Below are 25,409 nucleotides of genomic sequence, written 5' to 3'. Positions count from 1 at the left end.
ACAGTATCTGCATCCTCAGGATGCTTCATACCATATGTGGGGGATGGGGTGTCACTGTGCAGGCAGTGCACCGTGGGAGATAAGTGTGGCGGTGAATTGTGTGGTGGAGCTCACTGTAGAGTATTTATATTGCAAATAGGGGCATTTTGAAGGGAATCGTACAGTATGGGGGCTATGAAAGAGGTATCTCAATGGGTGAGGACACTACGTGCCGTAATAGATGTCCCTCTCCATGTGTTTAAAATTTGGGCACTATGCTCTTCTGTTACTACGTCTATGTGCCCTGACCCTACCCACTCCACAAAGTTAGTTTTTTTCTTTTCAGGAGGGAGTGGGGGAGGGTAAAATGGACTTGGTATGGAATGCCACAATTTCTATGTACGCCCCTGTTGCTACCCTTACATTTTCATGAGGACGTAGAATATATCTAGGTTTGTCCAGCATCATTGGGTTTGGTTCACAGTACTCAGGTACACTTTACAAAGTTTGATAAACATATTTACATTTATTATTAATGCTTTACAAAAATAGTATGAAAAGTTTCCCTGTTTTTCTAGACGTCTAATCTTTCCAATCTTCCACTTCAACCACAAATGGTTCCTTCACTGTGATTTGCCCACTCTCCGCAATGTAACAGTCTTGTAAAGGGCGATCTCTCTCATCTGTCTGCTGGAGCTCTATGCCATGTACCACAGCCTGGTAGACAAAAGAAGAAAGGTGGCAGTGCCAGGTTAATGACAGCAAGTAGTGGACTCTGGTAAAACCCTGACAGCCTATTCCCCAGCATTAAACAGAATTCTAGACTGTAAGTAAATGTACAAGTACATACACAGCCACTATTGCTGTAGTTTTCGCTAAGTAAATTTATTCATTTTATACAAAGATTTAATATACAAAATGTAAAAAACAAGTGGTATCACTAAAATGAAGCCTTATAGAGATCTGTCAGCCTACTTTATTAGTCTCATTATGCTGAGATGAAGGCATCCTTCTGATACATTCAGACAATTGTGCATATTTGCAAATTCAAAAAATGAACCCAATAAAAATGGAGCAACGTACACTGAGTGGCCTATTGAATGGAGACATGCACCCGACTGCAGGCACAGCCAGGAAGGATGCAGAGGCATCCGTCCACCATAAGGACCCACTGTGAGGAAGCGTTTCTTTGCAGTGTATAGGAAAGTATAGTCTGATGCACTTTTCTATACAATTAAACAAGCATTCAATCACATTGCGTTTAGATGGAGGCCAAAAGAACACACTTTAGGCCCCAAACTGGATATAATGGTCACCAATGGCAGTGTTAGAGTATTCCTCGGGAATAGCTCCCTGTCTATGCTGTAGCCTATTTGCACAGACGCAGTGTGCACCTAGTCTTAGTTGCGTTTTTGTAAAAAAAAAATTTTTATAGCCTTTACTGCAGCAAAAAATGTTATGATATGCTGTAACATGTTAATCTGCATTGGTGTTTATAAAGCCATAGATTTCAGAACAGAAACTAAGACGAGCAGCCTATATTGTAAAAAGCTAATACGAGTGCAGACTTGTGCAGTTCAAACTGGAAATTCGAGGGTCAGTGTGTGATTTCTGCTGCCCATTCTACGACAAATATGAAGTTTTGCACACACAATATCCACCAGGTGAATATTACCTTAATGAGTTTTGCAAGACAGAAGAGTGCAGAAGTATTCCTTACCATGCCATCTAAAACTTTGCCAAAGACAACGTGCTTTCCATTCAGCCATAAGGGTCGCGTTGTGGAAATGAAGAACTGAGATCCATTTGTATCTGGCCCAGCATTTGCCATGCTCACCCACCCAATACCGTAATGCTTCAGCTTAAAGTTCTCGTCTGGAAACTCATCTCCATAGATGCTTCTTCCTGCAACAAGATCATGATCACCGCTAGAAGATCCTAAAAATATTGGGCCTTAGAACGATGGAACATAACATATACAGTTATATGAAAAAGTTTGGGCATCCCTATTAATCTTAAGCTTAATGTTTTATAAAAATTGGTGTTTTTGCAACAGCTATTTCAGTTTGATATATGTAATAACTGTTGGACACAGCAATGTTTCTTCCTTGAAATGAGGTTTATTGTACTAACAGAAAACAAAATTTGACAGGTGCATAAGTATGGGCACCTCACCAGAAAAGTGACATTAATATTTAGTAGATCCTCCTTTTGCAAAAATAACAGCCTCTAGTCGCTTCCTGTAGCTTTTAATGAGTTCCTGGATCATGGATGAAGGTATTTTTGACCATTCCTCTTTACAAAACAATTCCAGTTCTGTTAAGTTTGATGGTCGCCGAGCATGGACAGCCCTCTTCAAATGATCCCACAGATGTTCAATGATATTCAGGTCTGGGGACTGGGATGGCCATTCCAGAACATTGTAATTGTTCCTCTGCATGAATGCCTGAGTAGATTTGGAGCGGTGTTTTGGATCATTGTCTTGCAGAAAGATCCATCCCCTGCGTAACTTCAACTATATCACTGATTCTTGAACATTATTGTCAAGAATCTGCTGATACTGAGTGGAATCCATGCGCCCCTCAACTTTAACAAGATTCCCGGTGCCGGCATTGGCCACACAGCCCCAAAGCATGATGGAACCTCCACCAAATTTTACTGTGGGTAGCAAGTGTTTTTCTTGGAATGCTGTGTTTTTTTGCCGCCATGCATAATGCCTTTTTGTATGACCAAACAACTCAATCTTGGTTTCATCAGTCCACAGGACCTTCTTCCAAAAAGAAATTGGCTTCTCCAAATGTGCTTTTGCATACCTCAGCCGACTCTGTTTGTGGTGTGCTTGCAGAAACGGCTTCTTTCGCATCACTCTCCCATACAGCTTCTCCTTGTGCAAAGTGCGTTGTATAGTTGACCGATGCACAGTGACACCATCTGCAGCAAGTTGATGCTGCAGCTCTCTGGAGGTGGTCTGAGGATTGTCCTTGACTGATCTCACCATTCTTCTTCTCTGCCTTTCTGATGTTTTTCTTGGCCTGCCACTTCTGGCCTTAACAAGAACTGTCCATGTGTTCTTCCATTTCCTTACTATGTTCCTCACAGTGGAAACTGACAGGTTAAATCTCTGAGACAGCTTTTTGTATCCTTCCCCTGAACAACTATGTTGAATAATCTTTGCTTTCAGATCATTTGACAGTTGTTTTGAGGAGCCCATGATGCCACTCTTCAGAGGAGATTCAAACAGGAGAACAACTTGCAAGTGGCCACTTTAAGTATCTTTTCTCATGATTGCATACACCTGGCTATGAAGTTCAAAGCTCAATGAGGTTACAAAACCAAAAAAAGTGCTTTAGTACGTCAGTAAAAAGTAGGTAGGAGTATTTAAAACAAGAAAATGATAAGGGTGCCCATACTTATGCACCTGTCAAATTTTGTTTGAATGCAGATTGCACATTTTCTGTTAGTACAATAAACCTCATTTCAAGGCAGAAACATTACTGTGTCCAACAGTTATTACATATATCAAACTGAAATATCTGTTGCAAAAACACCAATTTTTATACAACATTAAGCTTAAGATTAATAGGGGTGCCCAAACTTTTTCATATAACTGTATATTAATATAATTACACTTTCTACATTATTAATGCCCATATGCCCTATGAGCTGGCAGCTGCCACAACCCTTACTCTGGAGGACTTATTACAAACACACAGTTGGCAGAGGGCAATGCTAAATGATTTCTTTAGGTGAACTTACAGTAGGAGCTTATTCAGCACTGGGTGCTTTCTAGATGTGACAACCACTTTGGGCATCATACATACGGCCATATACTAGATCTGAGAACTGATCCATAATAACTGCAGCAACAGGATTCTAAGTGTCCTCGTCTGTTTCCAACAGAGGAACATGCAGGTATATTTTCAAGATTCCTTAAGGTAAAAAAATAAACATGACAAGCTGCTCCACCATATGCAGTTACTGAGGTTTTTCCACTGTCAGCATTGCGTGTATGAGTGAATACAATGCCTTATGGAGGCCCCGTACAGTATCACAGTGCCTGTGGGCCTGTTGGGTTTAATGTGCTGACATAATAGCAAAGCCATGTACAGTGGGGAAAAAAGTATTTAGTCAGCCACCAATTGTGCAAGTTCTCCCACTTAAAAAGATGAGAGAGGCCTTTAACTGACTTCATAGGTAGACCTCAACTAAGAGAGACAAAATGAGAAAAAAAATCCTGAACATCACATTGTCTGATTTGGGAAGAATTTTTTTTCAAATTTTGGTGGAAAATAAGTATTTGGTCAATTACAAAAGTTCATCTCAATACTTTGTTATATATCCTTTGTTGGCAATAACAGAGGTCAAACGTTTTCTGTAAGTCTTCACAAGGTTGGCACACACTGTTGCTGGTATGTTGGCCCATTCCTCCATGCAGATCTCCTCTAGAGCAGTGATGTTTTGGGGCTGTCGCTGGGCAACACGGACTTTCAACTCCCTCCAAAGGTTTTCTATAGGGTTTAGATCTGGAGACTGCCACTCCTTACAAAGCCACTCCTTCGTTGCCCTGGCGGGGTGCTTGGGATCATTGTCATGCTGAAAAACCCAGCCACATTTCATCTTCATAGCCATTGCTGATGGAAGGAGGTTTGCACTCAAAATCTCACGATACATGGCCCCATTCATTCTTTCATGTACACGGATCAGTCGTCCTGGTCCCTTGGCAGAGAAACAGTCCCAAAGCATGATGTTGCCACCCCCATGCTTCACAGTAGGTATGGTGTTCTTTGGATGCAACTTGGCATTCTTTCTCCTCCAAACACAACGAGTTGTGTTTCTACCAAACAGTTCTACTGTGGTTTCATCTGACCATATGACATTTTCCCAATACTCTTCTGGATCATCCAAATGCTCTCTAGCAAACTTCAGATGAGCCTGGACATGTAATGGCTTAAGCTGGGGGACACGTCTGGCACTGCAGCATCTGAGTCCCTTGCGGCCTAGTGTGTTACTGATGGTAGCCTGTGTAACCCTGGTCCCAGGTCTCAGCAGGTCATTCACTAGGTCCCCCCATGTAGTTCTGGGATTTTTGCTCACCGCTCTTGAGATCATTTTGACCCCACGGGGTGAGATCTTGTGTGGAGCCCAAGATCGAGGGAGGTTATCAGTGGTCTTGTATTCTTCCATTTTCTAATTATTGCTCCCACAGTTGATTTCTTCACACCAAGCTGCTTGCATATTGCAGATTCAGTCTTCCCAGCCTGGTGCAGGGCTACAATTTTGTTTCTGGTGTCCTTCAACAGCTCTTTTGACAGTTTTCACCATAGTCGAGTTTGGAGTGTGACTGTTTGAGGTTGCGGACAGGTGTCTTTTATACTGATAACAAGTTCAAACAGGTGACAGTACTACAGGTAATGAGTGGAGGACAGAGGAGTCTCTTAAAGAAGAAGTTACAGGTCTGTGAGAGCCAGAAATTTTGCTTGTTTGTAATTGACCAAATACTTATTTTCCACCAAAATTTGAAAAAAATTTCTTTCCAAATCAGACAATGTGATTTTCAGGATTTGTTTTCTCATTTTGTCTCTCATAGTTGAGGTCTTCCTATGATGTCAATTACAGGCCTCGGTAGAAAGAAAGGAAGTGGAGGGAGAATAGGCACCAAGCGTAATGAATAATCAAGTATAGAGGCAGTGTATTGAAAACATAGTGTAAATTTTATTATAGTCAGGACATACAACACCACTTGTTAAAAAACATAGTTAAAAGGACATATAAAACAGAAAAACAAACATCTGGACAAAGATGACCCCTTAAAAAGGTTTTAGCATATATCCAAAAAGTACTGAATACACCTAAATTCATATATCAAAAAATGCACCACCGATATGGTATAGAATAAATAATTCTAATAATGTAGACATATGGCTAAAATGTATCCTCCAAATAAATTATACATTATAAAGATATAGAATAAATAGATAATTTGAACAGGAGGAAAGAAGATATGTCTATGTTCTCCCTAAAGCGGACAGTACCCAATAGGTCATAGTGGGAAGGGGAGAATAAGTAAATAGATAAAGTATACCAATCATGTAAGGTCACAGTGGAGAAAAAGGGGGATGTCAACAGTGCATAACCCTACGCGTTACGCCATTAGGTTCTGGCTTCCTCAGGGGTAGCGCAAGCTACTCAGGCAGATTCAAAAAGAACCCGGGCCTTCACCCTTAAATACCGGTTTGGTCTAAAAACGACGTCTTGCCAGGCCAGCGAATCAAACACGGCACGGGGTACCTGAAAATTCAGGCAGCTCCTGTCCATGACTAGAGCACACTGAGCCGGACCGGGATTGCACAGAGCGATCCACTCGTTTCTACTCCTGATATGTGTACTTTAATAAGTCATGAAAAGAGATGTAAATCTGTACCTCCAGTGCCATCTCCGGCTGTGAAATCTCCTCCCTGGATCATAAAGTCTTTGATGACTCTGTGGAACTTGGTGCCTTTATAGCCATAACCTTTCTGAAATGAAGAAACAGAGAAACAAATGAATAGTAATGTCATCAATGTTCTCTATAGACCTGTTCACATCACGCTTTAGCTTGCACCCGGAGCCATAGGGCTCCACAAATAGGCCTAATTCAGATTTCCATAAGTTTCGACGTATGTATAAAACGGTCTTATTTTCAGCAGTGTTTTTGGTCCGATTTTCGTAGTGTTTGGTCAGTATGTCAGGTTTTATCATCAGTGTTTGGTCAGTATTAAAGCTTCTATCTTTGCAATGTTAATCACGGACAGCATTCAGATTCTACACTGAGGCCATCTGTGTACTGTCCGTGATTTCCATGGACGCATAGACTTGTATGGGTAAATTCAATCCAATGACGCCAATAAAAAATGGACATGTCTCCGTGATTTTTGTTGTGGACGCATGGTCTGCAATAAAACACGGATATGTGAAGAAATCATAGACTATAATGGATAGAATACAAATGTACAAAATGGACATTTGAATGAGATGACAGATTGGATGCAGATATATGGATCGGGCTCAAAAGTTATACAGCCGGCACCTGCCTGTAAAAGCAGCAACTGGAGCTAGTTCTGATTGCTGCTGTTTAACCATATAGATGTTGCTGTCAATCTCTGACAGCAGAATTTAAATGGTTTGGATCCCTTGTAATGTCATCTTGTGGTCCCATGTTAATGTTCCTATGAAGCGCAGCCGCTGCACGACCAGCTCTACCCTCACCTACTATATCCTCACCCATCCCTTGTAGATTGTGAGCCCTCGCAGGCAGGGTCGTCGCTCCACCTGTACCAGTTGCTGACTCGTTTTGTTCAAGATTATTGTACTTGTGTTTTATTATGTGTAACCCTTTTACATGTAAAGTGCCATGGAATAAATGGCACTATAATAATAATAATATAGCGATTGTTAATTTTTACTATTTATTGCAATATACAGTACTGCAGTATATACTACAAGAAATCAACAGGTTCAAGCCTCTAAGGAGGACTGAAACAATGTGTAAAAAATACTTAAAAACCATAAAAGTTTCAACCCCTTTTCACAATCTTAAAGAAATTTAAAAAAAAAGCATACTTGAAATTGCCATGTCCTTAAAAGTATATTCTATCAAAATAATAGACTAGTAGAATTACCCAGCTTCGTATAGGTGCATTTGTTTTACCTGTTTGTTGTTTGTGTGTGGTTAAGAACTATGTTTGCTACCGATAATTGTGTTGGCGTTCCGTTTTCTTATTCCGTTGAATATCTCGAGAACGGTTGGTTCTAGAGAGCTGGAACCCAGTTTAAAACCTATGGAATTGGCTGATTTACCTGTACGCAATTTTGGTGCAGATTAATCCCAGTGTTTGGCTGTAAATTTATATTTGCTTTTGTTTTTCAGTTTTTGGTGAATATCTAGAGAACGGTAGGTCCAAGAGAACTGAAACCCAGGTGGTCCAGTCGTTTGGCTGTAAATTAATTTCTGCTTTCGTGTTCTGGTTTTTTGGTGAATATCTCGAGAACAGTATCTCCGAGAGAGCTGAAACAAACCTGGTTTAAACCTTCCTAAGTGCCTTATTTATCTATTTGCCAAATTTAGGGGAGATTGGTCCCAGTCGTTTGGCCGTAAATTAATATTTGCTTTTGTGTTATGTTTTTTGGCAAATATGTCGAGATCACTTTTGTATTATGTCTTTTGGCAAGTAGGTCTTAGAGAACTGAGATCTAGTATGAAACCTTCCAAACTGCTTGATTTACCTATGTGGCAAATTTGTGGCAGTTTAGAGCAGTTTGGCCGTAAATTATATTTGCGTTTGTGTTCCATTGTTTAATTAATATTTTGAGAACGGTTGCTCCAAGTGGTCTGAAACGGAGTGTAAAATCTTCCAAAGTGCCCGATTTACCTATATGCCAAATTTGGGGCAGATTGGTCTAGTTGTTTGGCCATGCATAAAGAACAGACATCATTTTTATATATATAGAAATTAACTCATACTGAAAATACTGTAAAGCAAGGATACATTCAAAAATAGAAGTGTTATTAGTTTACTTTTATCAGTGAACAAAATGGAAAAAGTCAAATCTAAATCAAATCAATATTTGCTGTAATCACCCTTTGCTTTCAAAACAGCATAAATTCTTCTAGGTACACTTGTACAAAGTCACGGATTTTGTATAATTATAGTCAGGAGTATGAGCAACCAATTATACTAAACAGATGATAATGATCATTTTCATATGTAGGTTGAAACAGTCATTAACTGAAACAGAAACAGCTGTGTAGGGGGTTTAAAACTGGATGAGGGACTGCTAAATTCTGCTACAAACAGAGCTGTGGAGTCGGTAAGCCAAACCACAAACTCCGACTCCACAGCTCTGCCTAACTACCAAGCATGTACATAAAGTGCAGCACCGATTCATCTCAACTAAAAGCCCAGATCCTTAGATCAGGAACAGAACAGACATTTATAGGACACTTCATAACTTTCTCAAATTCTTATGAATACATTTACAGCACATCCTGTACCCAATGTATTATATATTTTAGGAGTCGGTCCATTTTATACCGACTCTGACTCCACCAAAATGGACACCAACTCCACAACTCCGACTCCACAGCCCTGGCTACAAAGGTGAGGTTGCAGAAGACAGTTTCATGTCACAGGTCATACACCATGGTAAGATTGACAACAGCAATAATACACAAGGTAATTATACTGCATCAGCAAGGTCTCTCCAAGGAAAGATCTCAAAGCAGACTGTCGGGTTTTCGCGATTTGCAATTCAAGCTCTTTTGAAGAAGCACCAAGGAATGGGCAACGTTAATAACCATAGAAGCAGTGGTTGACCAAGAAAGCAATTCAGCAGATGAAAGACACATCATGCTTATTTCCCTTCCAAATTGGAAAATGTCCAGCGGAGCCATCAGCTCAGAACTGGCAGCAAACAGTGGGACAGCGCTACACCCATCTACTGTTCAAAGCAGTCTGGCAAGAAGTGGTCTTCATGAAAGAATTGTAGCCAAAAAGACATACCTCTGACATAGAAACAAGGTGAAGCGACTCAAATATGCAAGAAAACATAGGAACTGGGGTGCAGAAAAATATCAGCAGGTGCTCTGGTGTAATTAGTCAAAATTCAAAATATTTGACTAAAAAAAGGCAGTTTGTTTGCCAGAGGACTGGAGAGCGGTACAATGATGAGTGTCTGCAGGCAACAATGAAGCAGGTTCCTTGCAAGTTTGGAACTTCATTTCAGCAAATGGAGTGGGGGGTTTGGTCAGCATTAATGGTGTCCTCAATGCTGACAAATACAGGCAGATACTTATCCATCATGCAATACCATCAGGGAGGCATCTGATTGCTCCAAATTTATTCTGCTGCAGGACAATGACACCAAACATACAACCAATGCCATGAACAACTATCTAAAAAAACTAACTATGGCTTAAGGGGTTACACAGATACAGCAAGAACTTTTTGGTAGCTATTTATGAAGTATCTGTTAAATGGATAACATTATAGTATATAGGTCACAAATGTTTTAAATGGATAGATAAGGGTGGCCATACATATTGGATATCAGTATATTGAGTATATGGTTGGACAATTGATCTTTTGGTAATCAAATGTTTTGGTGACACAGCCAAACACATTTTAGTCCCTGCTGGACGTTACAATCAATCAAACTATCCAGATATGATAATGACAGCAGGCAAAGGAGAACTGATACCTCTGCAAATATTCTTTTAGAAAGATCTTCGTGAACTTGTGACTATCTGATGAAAATCAGTTAAAATATCATTCATTCTTGAATTTCACCAGTGATTATTTGGTTGAAATCCTGCATTAGGATCAGATTTAGACTAACTTGCATAGCAATCTTAAAAAGTTATTGTACTTTCAACCAGGGCTGTGGAAATCTCTGACTCCGACTCCTCAGTTTCCATGACACCGACTCCAACTCCACGACTCCGACTCCCTCATACACGGCTCATGTTTGAGTGATAAATTTACTGTAGCAGAGATTCATCTCAAAAAGTCTAGACTCTTAGATCAGGAATAGGACAGACGTTTATAGGACATTTCATAACTTTCCCAAATTCTTATGAAAAAAATATTCCCCACAAACTGCATTGAACTACTGTACCCAATTTATTGTATATTTTAGGAGTTGGAGTTGGTCCATTTTATACCGACTCCGACTCCACCAAAATGGGCTCCGACTCTACGACTCTGACTCCACAGCCCTGCTTTCAACAAAGTTTGCATAAATCAATAGTATATGTAAATATTTGAAACTTTGTAATATATTTTAGCAGACAAATCTGCTTTATTATCCACTCATGAGCTACTTCTCATCCTCACCTGCCTCCTGAACTTGTCATTCACTCAAAACAGGTCAACTGCACAGTCTGCCAGTACATTGAGGAGTCAGATTACATAGTTTATTATACTCTATAGAGAGGGGAAGAAAAGTGGTGAGCAGAGTGAGAAAACAGTCAGAGGAAGACACAGAAAGAGCATGCTGAGCTTTTTAAGGAATCCTTTACCTTACCCCAGAGCTGGATTCACATCTACACTGCTCAGTACAGCTGTATAATTTTCTCCATGCTACTGCTGCTTCTGTCTGTGTGATAACTAATGACTGAACAACAGTAATTCCTATTTCGGAGTATGCTGTGTATGGCAGAGATCATAGCAGCTACTATTTTCCCACCAACTCAAAGTCTATTGCAGATTAAGAGACCAAGCCTGCAGAGGGGAACACTGGCTAAAAATGAAGGACACAAGCCATGTAACGACTAGATATAGTGCTATTTCTCATGTGCCTGAATAGCAGTTAAATGGATCCCACATTAGTCTATACTGAAGTTGATGAATGCCATTTAACTTGTATGTCCGGAGCTTTTCCTGGTGTATATGTTGAATAGAAAAAACCTGATGTGAATAGGGCCTACCGCTAAGGATATTAGTGGATTAGCAGATATTGGGCCTTAGGCAATACAAATTTGGAAAAAAATCACATTAGCCTGGAGTTTTATTAATATATCCTTCTTATAAGGAGGCAGCTTGCACTTAAATAGAAACAGAAATGGCTTTGTGCACATCCGAAGCTGCCAGCTGCTCCTGACATTATCCATACAGTAAACAGGCACTACCCTGTCAGCACGCTGGGAGCCGTGACTCATGTTTATGGACATCAACCATGTTTCCACGTCATGTCCTATAATTGATGTAACATTCAGCCTTCTTTACAGGACAGAGCCGAGAGCACTGAGCTACTGGTGGAGGAACACAGTTCATCTACTATATGGGATATCATAGGGAACATCATTTACAGACCAGAACTAAAACGGGAAAAGTGTACAATGTGAAAATATCGACCAATCAGATTTCAGCTCTAAGGAATCTCTGAATAATGAGAGCTGGAATCTGATTGGTTGCTATATACTGTAGACTGTAAGCCAGCAAGGGCAGGGTCCTTTCCTTTCTGTACCAGTCTGTCGCTGTTGGCTTGTTCACTGTAATTTATATTTGTATCCTGTATGTAACTTCTCATGTACAGCACCATGGAATCAATGGTGCTCTAAAAATAATAATAATAGTAACTGTGGCACCCTGCTGTTCACAGGTACCACAGGACCCAAAAGGGTGCATGGATGGATTTCTCCACAAGAGGCCCTCATTACAAACAAACACCTCCACCCTTCCACCTCAAACCACCAGAGGGAGCCCTGTTAGGGATATATATATGGAGGGTGGAGCCAGGCAGTCAGTTAGTTGTTTAGAGAGTGTGCTGCCACTGAGAGTAGTGAAGACGCTGCACGTCTGCTGCTGTGTTCTGAGGGCCCCGAGTGTGGCCGGAGGCAAAGAGGAGAGGAGAGAGGAGTTGAGGGGGCAGAGGAGCACCATAGGCTCACCCCAAGACACAAACCAGACACCGGGTCTGCGCCTACAGGGTCCTTTATACCCAGTAGGGATCACCGGCATACCAGGAGGGCATAAGTCCCTGGTCGACCTGAAGCTAAACCCTTGACAGGACTAGGAACCACAAAGGCCCCGGCGTCCAGGGATAGTGGTTGCCAGAAAAAGGTCCTACTACCAAGCGACAGGTGAGAGGAACAGCACGATACAGAAGCTAGGTCCAGTTGCAGGCTGGCCAGGAGCTTAGAGAGAGGGAGACACGGACCAGGAGGCCTTATACCCGCTCACTGGGGAGAAGTCCTGAAGTGCACCCTTCCTACCGAGTACCCTGGACTGTACCTGACATCCGCACCAGTAAAGGTACTGAAGTGAATCCCCTGTCTCTGTCAGTTACTCCTGCTGCGCCATCTCTCCTGCACTACAAGCCCCAGCATCACCACCATCTGCACCTACACTGCCCCGGGGGCCCGGTCCGCCTGTGGGGAGCAAGAACATCCCAGCTGCCATCCCATCACCCCCGGAGGTCTGCAGCAGCGCCGGTAACCATTACCGGAAACCACAGGTGGCATCACGAGACAAACTGTATACTAAAACCCCTTTTTAAAGAGAGACCCAGAGTACGGGCCAGGGAGCCGATTGCCGTGACCTCCTAGACAAGGTAAAAGGCCCGGGTACCGAGTCCCCTATATTCCCCCTGGGTGACACATAACAATAATAATAATAATAAACTATTCCTTTCTTAAAAAATCCAAATTGCTCCTATTAAACAGTAAAAAACAGACAGCACTCTAATGTCCACCTTGTGTCATTCTATTTTGTTTATGGACCCATTGATATGAATGGCAGACAAGGTCTCAGTTGTTTCTTTGGTTTTTCTTTTGTAGACACTCGGTCCGCCAAAAAAATATAGACATGTGAACGTGCCCATCGACTATAATGGTTATGTGTTCTATCAGTGAAGAACAAAAAATAGAACACATATGTAAATATGAAGATCTAAATGAGGCTTTGTAATAAGGTCCATCATTTCTCTTCCCAAAAAAATAGCACAGCATGCCGAAATCTGTGATGGAGGCTCGGTAGCAGATGTGAGCCCAGCCTTAGCTTACCAGCACTGAATAAATAAGTCCGAATGATCCAAAAGGGTATGTTCTCCAGAACCAAAAGCAAGTAGTTACTGGCAGAATGTGCACATGTTAAAAAAAACATAGTGCTTATGCATTTCGGGTAAAAAAAACCCTTAATCATATTTGACCACTTGGAGTGGGGTACTTCATTAAATAGTAAACTTTCTGGGTGGGATTGATAAAGAAAATGGATTCACCCCTGAAAACATGTTTCATAACTGTATATATACAGTATTTTTCAGACTATAAGGCTATGTTCACACATGTTGGGTTTTGCAGCGTATTTTGCTGCAGATTTTTATGCAAATTTTCAGCTGCGTTTTCCAGTACCAGCAAAGTCTATGAGAAGCCAGAATTCTCTGTTCACACATGTTGTTGTTTTTTTTGCTGTGTATTTTGTGCCTTGGTTGTGTTTTTGGAAAATAGAGCATGTCACTTCTTTCAGTGTTTTTTCACCCATAGAAAGTAATGGGTGGTGAAAAAAACACACCAAAAACGCATTTTTTTCAGCATTTTTGATGGAAAAATAGAATGGGATTCTTTTTTTTCACAGAACTTTATGTACATGCATAAATAGAGACAGAAGGACAGTGAAAAAAACACTGCAAAAACGCATCAAGAACACATGAAAAATGCAACAAAAAACGCACCAAAACCTGCATTTTTGACGCAGCTGTTTTCCTGCCAGAGAAAAGTTTGTAGCAGATTTCTGACGTAAAAAAAACACGTGTGTGAACATAGCCTAAGACACATCAGACTATAGGACGCATCCAGGTTTAGACAAAAGACAACAGTTAAAAAAAATGTCATTCATTTTCAGTAATTAAGCTTCCATGATGACCTGATAAGTAGGACTAGGTAAGACTTGGGTCATGTGCACACGTTGTGTATCTGCAGCAGATTCCTCCGCACCAAACACCAGAGTCTTGGCAGAAAAAACAATGTGTAAAATACGTGTTTTTTTGTGCATTTTTTATGCATTTTCACTTACATTTTTTTCCCAGTCACCAAAATGGGTGAAAAACCTTACAAAACACTTAAAAACTGACATTACTGCAGATCCAAAAAATATCTTCATGGCTCATATACGGTATATATACAACTTTCCTTTGGTGCTGGAGAACATCCTCTTTTGGACCACTGAGAGCTATTTGTAAGGTTGCGAACGTGACTTTTATTTTTTCAGTGGAGCTTATCAAAAAATCACAGACAGACATATTTTTTAAGGACAAATTTGTAAAATTATAATAAATCATTATAAGTGATCCACGTCTACAGCCCATAATTCTGATATGAAGACATCAGCTGCAGTCACTGTCATCTGTAAAATGATAATTACAGTCAAAATAATCTGTATACATTTTTTCAGTTTAAAAAAAAATAGTTCTAGAAATGAACACTGCACAGATCTTATGCAACTCCTACGAGACATGTGACGAAATAAATGTTACCCAGTGAGCGCTCTACACAATCTGACACTGCCCAATCAGTATGGACAGGGGGAATGGGAACACCCCCATGTCAATCTGTTATTCAGGAATAATACCAGAGGAGCGGTACATTGCAGAGAGCTCATCGCCCATAGTTGTTATTTTATGAGGAATGCAAATATTTACTAAACAGGACATATCTGGAGGGCTGGAAGGGGGATTCAATCTGAACTAGGAGCCTCCATCACAGTTGCCTTCATTTTTACCAAGGAAATAGAGCAGCACGACGCGCTGATTTTTTGGGGGGGGGATAAATTGACGGACGCCATGCAGGAAACCTGACAGATCTTATCATAATCATTGGGGTCTATTGTGTGCCGTCCATGAGAAAAATTAGACCCAGGATGGAATAGTTTTCTTTTCCTATAACAGAAAAAGGGACTTTCTGCTGCAAATGTGAACATCGCCTAAGAACAGCGGGAAAAAAATACTTACTTCTCCAGTTGCTAAAGTGACAAAGTTTTTCACAGTTTTTGGGACGACCTTTCCGAATAAACCAATGATAATGCGGCCAGCATTCCTGTCACCTATCTTTATATCGAAGAAAACCTGCAAATAAAGACACTGGGTCATATGAGATCCTGGAGATTGGGAGACGTCACCTACATAAGCGGCCTGTGAAGTCTTACTTCTCAGCAGGACGGGGAACATCTTCCCAGCTGTCGGGGGAATGTGGCGGAGCGGTGTGATCATGTTCCTGCAGTGTACCTGAATGTGACACCACGTATGTAATGAGCGAAACTCTCAAGGTCACATTGTTCACAATCCTAGCAGTTTACCCTCAAGTCTTCGTGATGAGCACGGACATTCCAGGACGAGGGGATTCCTCAGATGTATGAGGGGGGCTGAAGAGCAGCAGGACTAGGCCTGGGCCTCACGGGGACACGTCTGTGCAACTTGTCTGCGAGTTTCCGCCCTAGGACCATTGAAGAGCTGTGATTTCAGTCGCATGTGACTTGCAACCAGCAACAGAAAATCGGGGACAGTTGCGACTCTGTGTTGCATTCAGAAGATCGCAGGTCCCAATGGGAAATCACTGGATACAATGTGACACCACGATCTCAATGTCGCCCTATCCTTACCCTGAAGACACCTCATCTCTCGTATTTTATATGTCAGTAAATGCAGTTTGTTGGTAAAATTTCTACAGCCATTCCGTTCATCTGAATGGGGTTCGCACAAATGTACCTGCTGCCTAAGCAACTCCACTTTTAAGGGCTGTTCACATTGAATTCCATCTGAATTCCGTTTTTTAGTTATTAAGATGGAGACCTGAGAAAGCAGCCAAAGGCAATGTGAACAGTCGCTTAGATGAATGAAATGACTGTTCAGTTATAGAAATGTTTGAAAAAAGTTTCCTGCATGTCAGTATATACTCGGTCTGAGGCTGGAGTCACACCAGAGTATTCTCTCTCATCCGAGAGAATCGGGCCGATTATGCTAATCACACTCTGATCAGAGTTTGATCCGATTTTATCGAATGAGGAGAAGATGGGAAAAAAAATTCTCCATCTTCATTCTGTCAGTCCATGAACATCGGACTGCACTCAAATGTCATCCGAGAGCAGCCCAATGTTTTCCACAGACTCGTTGATTATCAGATCAAACTCAGGCATGTTGAAATTTTGTCCTCAGATGGACTCAGTCCGGGGAAAAAATTGGACATGTGCGTGGCCCCATAGACTAACATTGCTCCCAGTGCGATCCGATGTTTTGTTGGTTTGCACTCGGCCCAAAAATTGGGCCAGGTGCACGAGCCCTTAGTCTATAAAGTCACCATGATTGTGTGGCATGAAGTTTGTAATGTTGCATCTAATGACTGTCAATGGGGTTGAGGAACCCACAACCCAGACAAAACTATTGCAACAAAAATTCCAATTTTTAAAGGGGTCGTTCAGGATGAGCTATAATTGTGGGTGTGTTTTCTTAAATATAGTGCCACACTAGACCTAAGGCCATTCACTTCAATCATGTGACCAATCAATAAACTGTCACCATGGCTGATGACATCACAGCTACACGATGTACTGCGGCATTGTAATACATCACATGTATGTGACATACAGTACAGACCAAAAGTTTGGACACACCTTCTCATTTAAAGATTTTTCTGTATTTTCATGACTATGAAAATTGTACATTCACACTGAAGGCATCAAAACTATGAATTAACACATGTGGAATTATATACTTAAGAAATCCCACTTATTAAACCTGACAGGGCACACCTGTGAAGTGAAAACCATTTCCGGTGACTACCTCTTGAAGCTCATCAAGAGAATGCCAAGAGTGTGCAAAGCAGTCATCAAAGCAAAAGGTGGCTACTTTGAAGAACCTAGAATATAAGACATATTTTCAGTTGTTTCACACTTTTTTGTTAAGTATATAATTCCACATGTGGTAATTCATAGCTTTGACGCCTTCAGTGTGAATATACAATTTTCATAGTCATGAAAATCCAGAAAAATATTTAAATGAGAAGGTGTGTCCAAACTTTTGGTCTGTACAGTATATATATATATATAGCAGGGTTATTATAGGATTCCTCAGCATGGAATGTACAGATTCTTTAGAACTTTGCCAGGACAATCGCTTACACTACAGTTCCCCAATACCAGGCAGTGCCCGCAGTGCTGCATTGATCATGGAGGGAGCAGTAGACTCTGTACCATCGTTTCTATGTAATGAAGTTGGGCTCCTGGAACAAGTTGTGTGATGAAGGCAGAGATGGTGCCCCCAGTGCCAAAGGTGCCCTCCTCCTGCCCCCAGTGCCAAATGTGCCCTGCTCCTTGCCCCAGTGCCAGGTATGTGCCCTTTTCCTGCCCCCAATGCCGGTTATGTGCCCTCCTCCTGGCCCCAGTGCTGGGTATGTGCCCTCCTCCTGCCCCCAGTGCCGGGTATGTGCCCTCCTCCTGCCCCCAGTGTCGGGTATGTGCCCTCCTCCTGCCCCCAGTGCCAGGCATGTGCCCTCCTCCTGCCCCCAGTGCCGGACATGTGCCCTCCTCCTGCCCCCAGTGCCAGGTATGTGCACTCCTCCTGCCCCCAGTGCCGGGTATGTGCCCTCCCCCTGCCCCCCAGTGCCAAGTATGTGCCCTCCTACTGCCCCCAGTGCGGGGTATGTGCCCTCCTCCTGCCACCAGTGCCGGGTATGTGCCCTCCTCCTGCCCCCAGTGCCGGGTATGGGCCCTCCTCCTGCCCCCAGTGCCAGGCATGTGCCCTCCTCCTGCCCCCAGTGCCAGGCATGTGCCCTCCTCCTGCCCCCAGTGCCGGGTATGTGCCCTCCTCCTGCCCCCAGTGCCGTGTATGTGCCCTCCCCCTGCCCCCAGTGCCAGGTATGTGCCCTCCTCCAGCCCCCAGTGCCGGGCATGTGCCCTCCTCCTGCCCCCAGTGCCGGGCATGTGCCCTCCTCCTGCCCCCAGTGCCCGGTATGTGCCCTCCTCCTGCCCCCAGTGCCGGGCATGTGCCCTCCTCCTGCCCCCAGTGCCCGGTATGTGCCCTCCTCCTGCCCCCAGTGCCGGGTATGTGCCCTCCCCCTGCCCCCAGTGCCGGGTATGTACCCTCCCCCTGCCCCCAGTGCTGGGTAAGTGCCCTCCTCCAGCCCTCAGTGCCGGGTATGTGCCCTCCTCCTGCCCCCAGTGCCGGGCATGTGCCCTCCTCCTGCCCCCAGTGCCGGGCATGTGCCCTCCTCCTGCCTCCAGTGGCGGGTATGTGCCCTCCTCCTGCCCCCAGTGCCAGGTATGTGCCCTCCTCCTGCCCCCAGTGCCGGGCATGTGCCCTCCCCCTGCCACCAGTGCCGGGCATGTGCCCTCCCCCTGCCACCAGTGCCGGGCATGTGCCCTCCTCCTGCACCCAGTGCCGGGCATGTGCCCTCCCCCTGCCACTAGTACCGGGCATGTGCCCTCCTCCTGCCCCCAGTGCCGGGTATGTGCCCTCCCCCTGCCCCCAGTGCCGGGTATGTGCCCTCCCCCTGCCCCCAGTGCCGGGTATGTGCCCTCCTCCTGCCCCCAGTGCCGGGTATGTGCCCTCCTCCTGCCCCCAGTGCCGGGTATGTGCCCTCCTCCCGCCCCCAGTGTCGGGTATGTGCCCTCCTCCTGCCCCCAGTGCCGGGTATGTGCCCTCCTCCTGCCCCCAGTGCCGGGTATGTGCCCTCCTCCTGCCCCCAGTGCCGGGTATGTGCCCTCCCCCTGCCACTAGTGCCGGGCATGTGCCCTCCTCCTGCCCCCAGTGCCGGGTATGTGCCCTCCCCCTGCCCCCAGTGCCGGGTATGTGCCCTCCCCCTGCCCCCAGTGCCGGGTATGTGCCCTCCTCCTGCCCCCAGTGCCGGGTATGTGCCCTCCCCCTGCCACTAGTGCCGGGCATGTGCCCTCCTCCTGCCCCCAGTGCCGGGTATGTGCCCTCCCCCTGCCCCCAGTGCCGGGTATGTGCCCTCCCCCTGCCCCCAGTGCCGGGTATGTGCCCTCCCCCTGCCCCCAGTGCCGGGTATGTGCCCTCCTCCTGCCCCCAGTGCCGGGTATGTGCCCTCCTCCTGCCACCAGTGCCGGGCATGTGCCCTCCTCCTGCCACCAGGCGGTGCCCCCCATGCAGAGTCCAGCCGGTCATTACCTTGTGTGTGACCACCGGACCCCTCTTCTTGTAACACTCAGCCCCCGGTACGGTGTGGAGGGTGCAGCAGAGCAGGAGCAGCGCCCGGTACATCCTCCCGTCCCCGGCCACAGCTGGCCAGATGTCAGCGCCCTGTGCTCCGCTCCCAGCCGGCAACGTCAGCAAGAGGGGGGAGGGGGTCTCGTTCCTGTGCGCGGGGCTGCCCCGCCTCCGGTGCTGGATAGGGGGAGGCTGACGGCCCCACACACAAACTTCCCAAACACCACCCGTGGGACACTCTACTTGTCACCAGTGATGTCAGTGGGAAGGGTTCTCCTTTTGGGGAGTCACATTTTCGCCAGGCTCTGTTCTCTTCACTCTCAATTGCTTTTTGTACAGGAGCAATATTATTACTGTTAAAATAACAGAGATTTGAGACCCCTAATAAGACTGTCCATGACGGACGACCACCATAACCTGCACAGCCTCCATAATGGCCTACAATGGGGTCTGTCAGGTCCGTGTTCTCCATGCTTTGGGTGTATGCCCCTACTCCAGCCTGACCAGACCCTACAATCACTGCAGACCTCAGGCCAGACCCCTAAATAAATACAAGACCAGACCCCAAATTTCAAGGGAACCCGTCATGAGACTTTATACCCCATACTGATGACGTGTGTGTACGGGGGCATGCACGCTGATATAATCCTAACCTTCATTGTAGGAATCTGTTTTGCCATTTATGGTAAATCCCGAGTTGGAATAGTATGTAAATGAGCTGCAAATGCTTCAGGGTGGGACAATGCACTTGCAGCCCCCTGCCCTCGCTGCCTGTTCTCTGGATGCTGCCTGTCTCCTGTGTCTGAACCAGGGCCGGCTCCAGGTTTTCTTGGGCCTTGGGTGAAAGAGTCTCAGTGGGCCCCTTTAACACATACCACGATTCATGATGCACAGATACTGCAGAGAAATAAATATATATATATAGTACAATGCAAAGATTTCACTTCTTACATTACATGAGCAATGTCTATTGTAAATTCTACAATAGCTCAGAAACCGGCGAATCCTCGCAGCGCAAAGTGCAGACCGGACAGTATAGTCCTACATACAGTATTATGGGCACCACATAGTCCTCCATACAGTATTATGGGCACCACATAGTCCTCCATACAGTATTATGGGCCCCATATATTGCTCCATATAGAATAATGACCCCCCATAGTCCTTAATACAGTATTATGGGCCCCATATATTGCTCCATACAGAATAATGGACCCCATATAACGCTCCATACAGGATACTGGCCCCCATATAACACTCCATAGAGGATACTGGCCCCCATATAACTCTCCATACAGGATACTGGCCCCCTTATAACGCTCCATGCAGGATACTGGTCCCCATATAATGCTCCATACAGAATACTGGCCCCCATATAACTCTCCATACAGAATACTAGCGCCCACATAATGCCCCATGCAGGCTGTGCCCCCACATAATGCCCCATGCAGGATGTCACTTCCCCCCCATATAATGCCCCATGCAGGATGCTACTCCCCCCCCATAAAATGCCCCATGCAGGATGTCACTCCCCCCCCATATAATGCCCCATGCAGGATGTCATCTATCCCCCCATATAGTGCCCCATGCAGGATGTCACTCCCCCCTGGACCTCCATATAATGCCCCATGCAGGATGTCACCTCTCCCCCAATATAATGCCCCATGCAGGATGTCACCACTCCCCCCCATATAATGCCCCATGCACGATGTCACCCCCCCCAATATAATGCCCCATGCAGGATGCCACCCCCCCATATAATGCCACATGCAGGATGTCACCCCCCCATATACCCATATAATGCCCCGTGCAGGATGTGATCTCCCCCCTCATATAATGCCCCACGCAGGATCTCATCACACCCTCTATATAATGCCCCATGCAGGATGTCATCACCCCGCCATATAATGCCCCATGCAGGATATCACCTGTCCCCCCATTTAATGCCCCATGCAGCATGTCACCTCTCCCCCCATATAATGCCCCTTGCAGGATGTCACCTCCCCCCCCATATAATGCCCCATGCAGGATGTCATCACCCCCCCATATAATGCCCCATGCAGGATGTCATCACCCACCCCCCCCATACAATGCCCCATGCCTCCATACATATATATAAAAAAAAAAAAATCAAATACTCACCTCACATTTCACCTGCTGACACTGCTCTGGACTCCTCAGCGTCGCCAGCGTCTTCCCGCTCTGCGCTGTGACGGCTCAGGAGAGAGCACGGTGTAAAGACGTCACCGCGCCCTCTGACCTGAGACGTCACAGTGCAGCAGCCGCAGAAGAGACTGGAGCTGATGCAGAGGCACGGGGAGAGGTAAGTATAGTGCCGGTTGCTGGGACCCTGAGCAAGCAGGGGGGGGCGCAAGCGCTGGCACCGGCACCGCACCTCTCATGGGTCCCATAGCACGCCGGGGTGCCCCACGGTGAGTGGCCCCCCCGCCTGCTCAAGGCCCCGACACTTGCCCGGGTGCTGACGCCGGCCCTGGTCTGAACGACATTTTGTCAGGACCAGATTTTTTGCGCAAGGCTTTGCAGCACCCTCAAACCTACATGGGGTTCCCCTGCCACTGCAGGCCCCCTCGTCTTCTCCCCCCATACACACACTCACTTTTTTGGTGCTGTCAGATGCTCCCCTGAAAAATCCTCAGTACTGAGGAGGAAACGCGTAGGGAGGGTCACCTTGGGGTATTTTTCGTGGCAGTGCCACACTTGCCCTTGTAAGGACAGGGTCATCCAGTGCTCATCCATCACTCCTGTCCACTTGTTAGCTTGAGTAGATACGTCTCACCAACATCTGTGGCTGAGATCAAACCATTTATATGAGCACTGGTTATTTTTGAGCACTCGCACTTTACATTTGTGGTAAAGCATTGCAGAGTATTAGATCAGTGATCGAGGCAGGTAAAATTGATGTCCCTTCCTGGGACAAGGTAAAAAAGTAAAAAAAAAGTTTTTAAAAATTGTAAAAATATATATATAAAAAAAATGAAGAACAAAATTCAAGTCTGAATTATTGGTATATACTGCACTCATCCCTTTAAGCCTGCATTCTCATCTCTGCAAGTCTGAATTATTGGTATATATCTTATCTATCCTTCTGAACTTTCTGAATTTGTACCCTGATGTTTTCCTTAGTTTATGATCCATGGTGCTCTGCAAGCTTGTTTATTTCTCTGTGCATTTATAACCTCCTGCTGTCTTAAGTTAGTTGATTGATTGTTAATGAGCTAATTTAGTGATAGGCTATGTGACCACGATGCAGAATTGAAGCAGAAAATTTCCGCAGCACTTCTGCAAATCTTTGCCAGTAAAAACGCATGCAGATTTTGCACGCGTTTTTGAAGCGTTTTTACATGCAGATTTTTCCGCACAGAATATCCACTGCGGAAAAATCCGCAGCATGTGTACAGAACATGAGGATTGTCATTGGGGACCATGGGGCACGTATTACCAAGCGTTTTAAAAGCGTTTCCGCTGCGGAAATTCAGCAGCAAAAACGCTTGAAAAACGCATCGTGGGCACGCAGCCATAGATCTAAGAGTAACCTGTCTATATATTGAGACACAGCGTTGGGGAGGCATTTATGTGGGGTGGGCATTTATGTCCATGCTATCTAAGTCCATGTATCAAAGTCCCTGTAGCAGTTAATTATGGCAGTTAGACAGGGCAGGAGACAGATAAGACATTCAAAGAAAACTACTTGCACAACATTTGCATTGGAACAAATAAGCACCGTATGTATTTGTATCATTTATATTCTGTCTGCTGCATGCACTCACATACACCGTCCTTACACACACTCTTTCTATCCTCCTCCTAGTTGCAGGAGATATTTCTCCCAACCCTGGCCCTTCTTCTATTAGTAAATCGAACCCCTCCCCTGCTTCACTCAGAAACCCTGCTAATCTCATTAATATTCCCTGCATGCCTTCTGTCTCCTTGAATTGTGCCCTCTGGAAAGCTTGGTCAGTATGTAACAAACTCTCTTTTATCCATGACTTTTTCCTTTCAAACTCCCTGAACCTTCTGGCTCTTGCTGAAACCTGGATCCAGCAGTCGGACACCACCACTGCTGCTGCTCTTTCATATGGTGGCCCACAGTTTTCACATACCCCCAGACCTTTCGAGCAGACAAGGTGGAGGTGTTGGTCTGCACTTATCAGCCAAATGTACTTTTCAGGTTATCCCCCCAGTACCCTCACTTGTCTTCCATTCTTTTGAGGTCCACACTGTCAGACTCTACCAGCCCTTCTCCCTGCGAGTGGCAGTTGTGTATCGTCCTCCAGGCCCCTCCCCTCCTCCGTCAGTTCCTGGATTACTTTGCCACCTGGCTTCCTCACTTTCTATCTTGTGACATCCCAACCCTCATCATGGGGGACTTCAACATCCCCATCAGTAACCCACTCTCTCCATGTGCCTCCCACCTTTTATCTCTAACCTCCTCCTTCAGCCTTTCACAGCTTACTAATTCTCCTACTCACAAAGATGGAAATACGCTGGACCTTATCTTCTCCTGGCTCTGCTCAGTGCATGATTTTATTAAATCCCCTCTCCCGCTCTCTGACCACAACCTTCTGTCATTCTACGTCAGTAACTGTTGCTCCACTCAGGACACCCCCACTTACCACACCTATACAAATATACGCGCAATTAACACCCAGAAACTTGTCAAGAAATTGCAGTTATCACTGGCCCCGATCTCCTCCCTCTCATGTCCTGACTCTGCACTGAAACATTATAATGATACATTGCAGAGTGCCCTGGATGAAGCTGCTCCTTCTACTCTTAGAACAATTCGGCACAGACGGCGACAACCCTGGCACATACTGCAAACATGTCTTCTACAGCTGTGCTCCAGGGGTGCTGAACATCTGTGGAGAAAATCTAATCTGGCCGAAAACTTCATCCATTATAAGTTTATACTTAAAACATACAATTCTGCCCTTCACCTCTCCAAACAAACCTACCGTATATTCCGGCGTATAAGACGACCTGGTGTATAAGACGACCCCCCTACTTTCCTGTTAAAATATAGAGTTTAGGATATATTCACCGTATAAGACTACCCCTTTTCCAACGCATACCAAACACCGGTAAAAAATTTAAAAAAACAGATTTGAATTTAACATGGTCCTTTTTTAATTTAAATTCTTATGACATGCAGGTATATAGCAGGAAAACTGTCACTCATAAACATAAGGCATACAACAACAACATTACTATCATCCATTTTCATTAGCGGCATACACCGGTACCCGACAATTTACAACAGAAAGAATAGAGCTTCACACATAGATTAGATAGATAGAAATATGTCAGTCACATATATATGAAGTACAGTGACATTGTTGCTTACTGTACTTGTCATTTAGTGTAAAGGATTTATTAAAAAATATAATAGTGTTTTCGTGCACCGTCTCTTTAAAAAAGCCGGCCGGCAATTCAGCATCTGTACCCGACAATTTAGAATAGAAGAAATAGAGAATCATACATAGATTAGATAGATAGAAACATGTCAGTCACATATATATGAAGTACAGTGACAGTGTTGATTACTGTACTTGTCATTTAGTGTTAAAATAAAGGATTTATTTTAAAAAAAATTGGCGTGGGGTTCCCCTTAATTTTAGTCTCTAGCGGAGGTTAAGCAGACAGCTGGGGCAGATGTTTGAAGCCTGGGAAGGGGGTAATACCCACGGAGCTTCCCAGACTACTAATATCAGCCCCCAGCT

The 25,409-nt window shown here is 44.7% G+C and overlaps 1 protein-coding gene across 1 annotated transcript; it reads right to left on the bottom strand.

Moving 5' to 3' along the window:
- Nucleotides 1-485: 485 nt before the first annotated feature.
- On the bottom strand, nucleotides 486-19,847 carry PPIC (peptidylprolyl isomerase C). The gene is made up of 5 exons (XM_073654935.1): nucleotides 19,630-19,847; nucleotides 15,463-15,576; nucleotides 6,401-6,494; nucleotides 1,700-1,884; nucleotides 486-696 (listed from the first exon to the last, which is right to left on the bottom strand). Exons 1-5 carry the CDS (start codon nucleotides 19,720-19,722, stop codon nucleotides 562-564), a joined length of 621 nt encoding a protein of 206 aa, XP_073511036.1. The 5' UTR covers nucleotides 19,723-19,847; the 3' UTR covers nucleotides 486-561.
- Nucleotides 19,848-25,409: the final 5,562 nt, after the last annotated feature.

This window comes from Phyllobates terribilis, unplaced genomic scaffold, assembly GCF_046119375.1.
Source record: "Phyllobates terribilis strain yellow unplaced genomic scaffold, ASM4611937v1 Scaffold_1__5_contigs__length_1240528914, whole genome shotgun sequence".
Lineage (NCBI taxonomy): Eukaryota > Metazoa > Chordata > Amphibia > Anura > Dendrobatidae > Phyllobates > Phyllobates terribilis.
The sequence above is the reverse complement of the archived record's forward strand: the minus strand, read 5'-3'. Positions and strand labels throughout refer to the sequence as shown.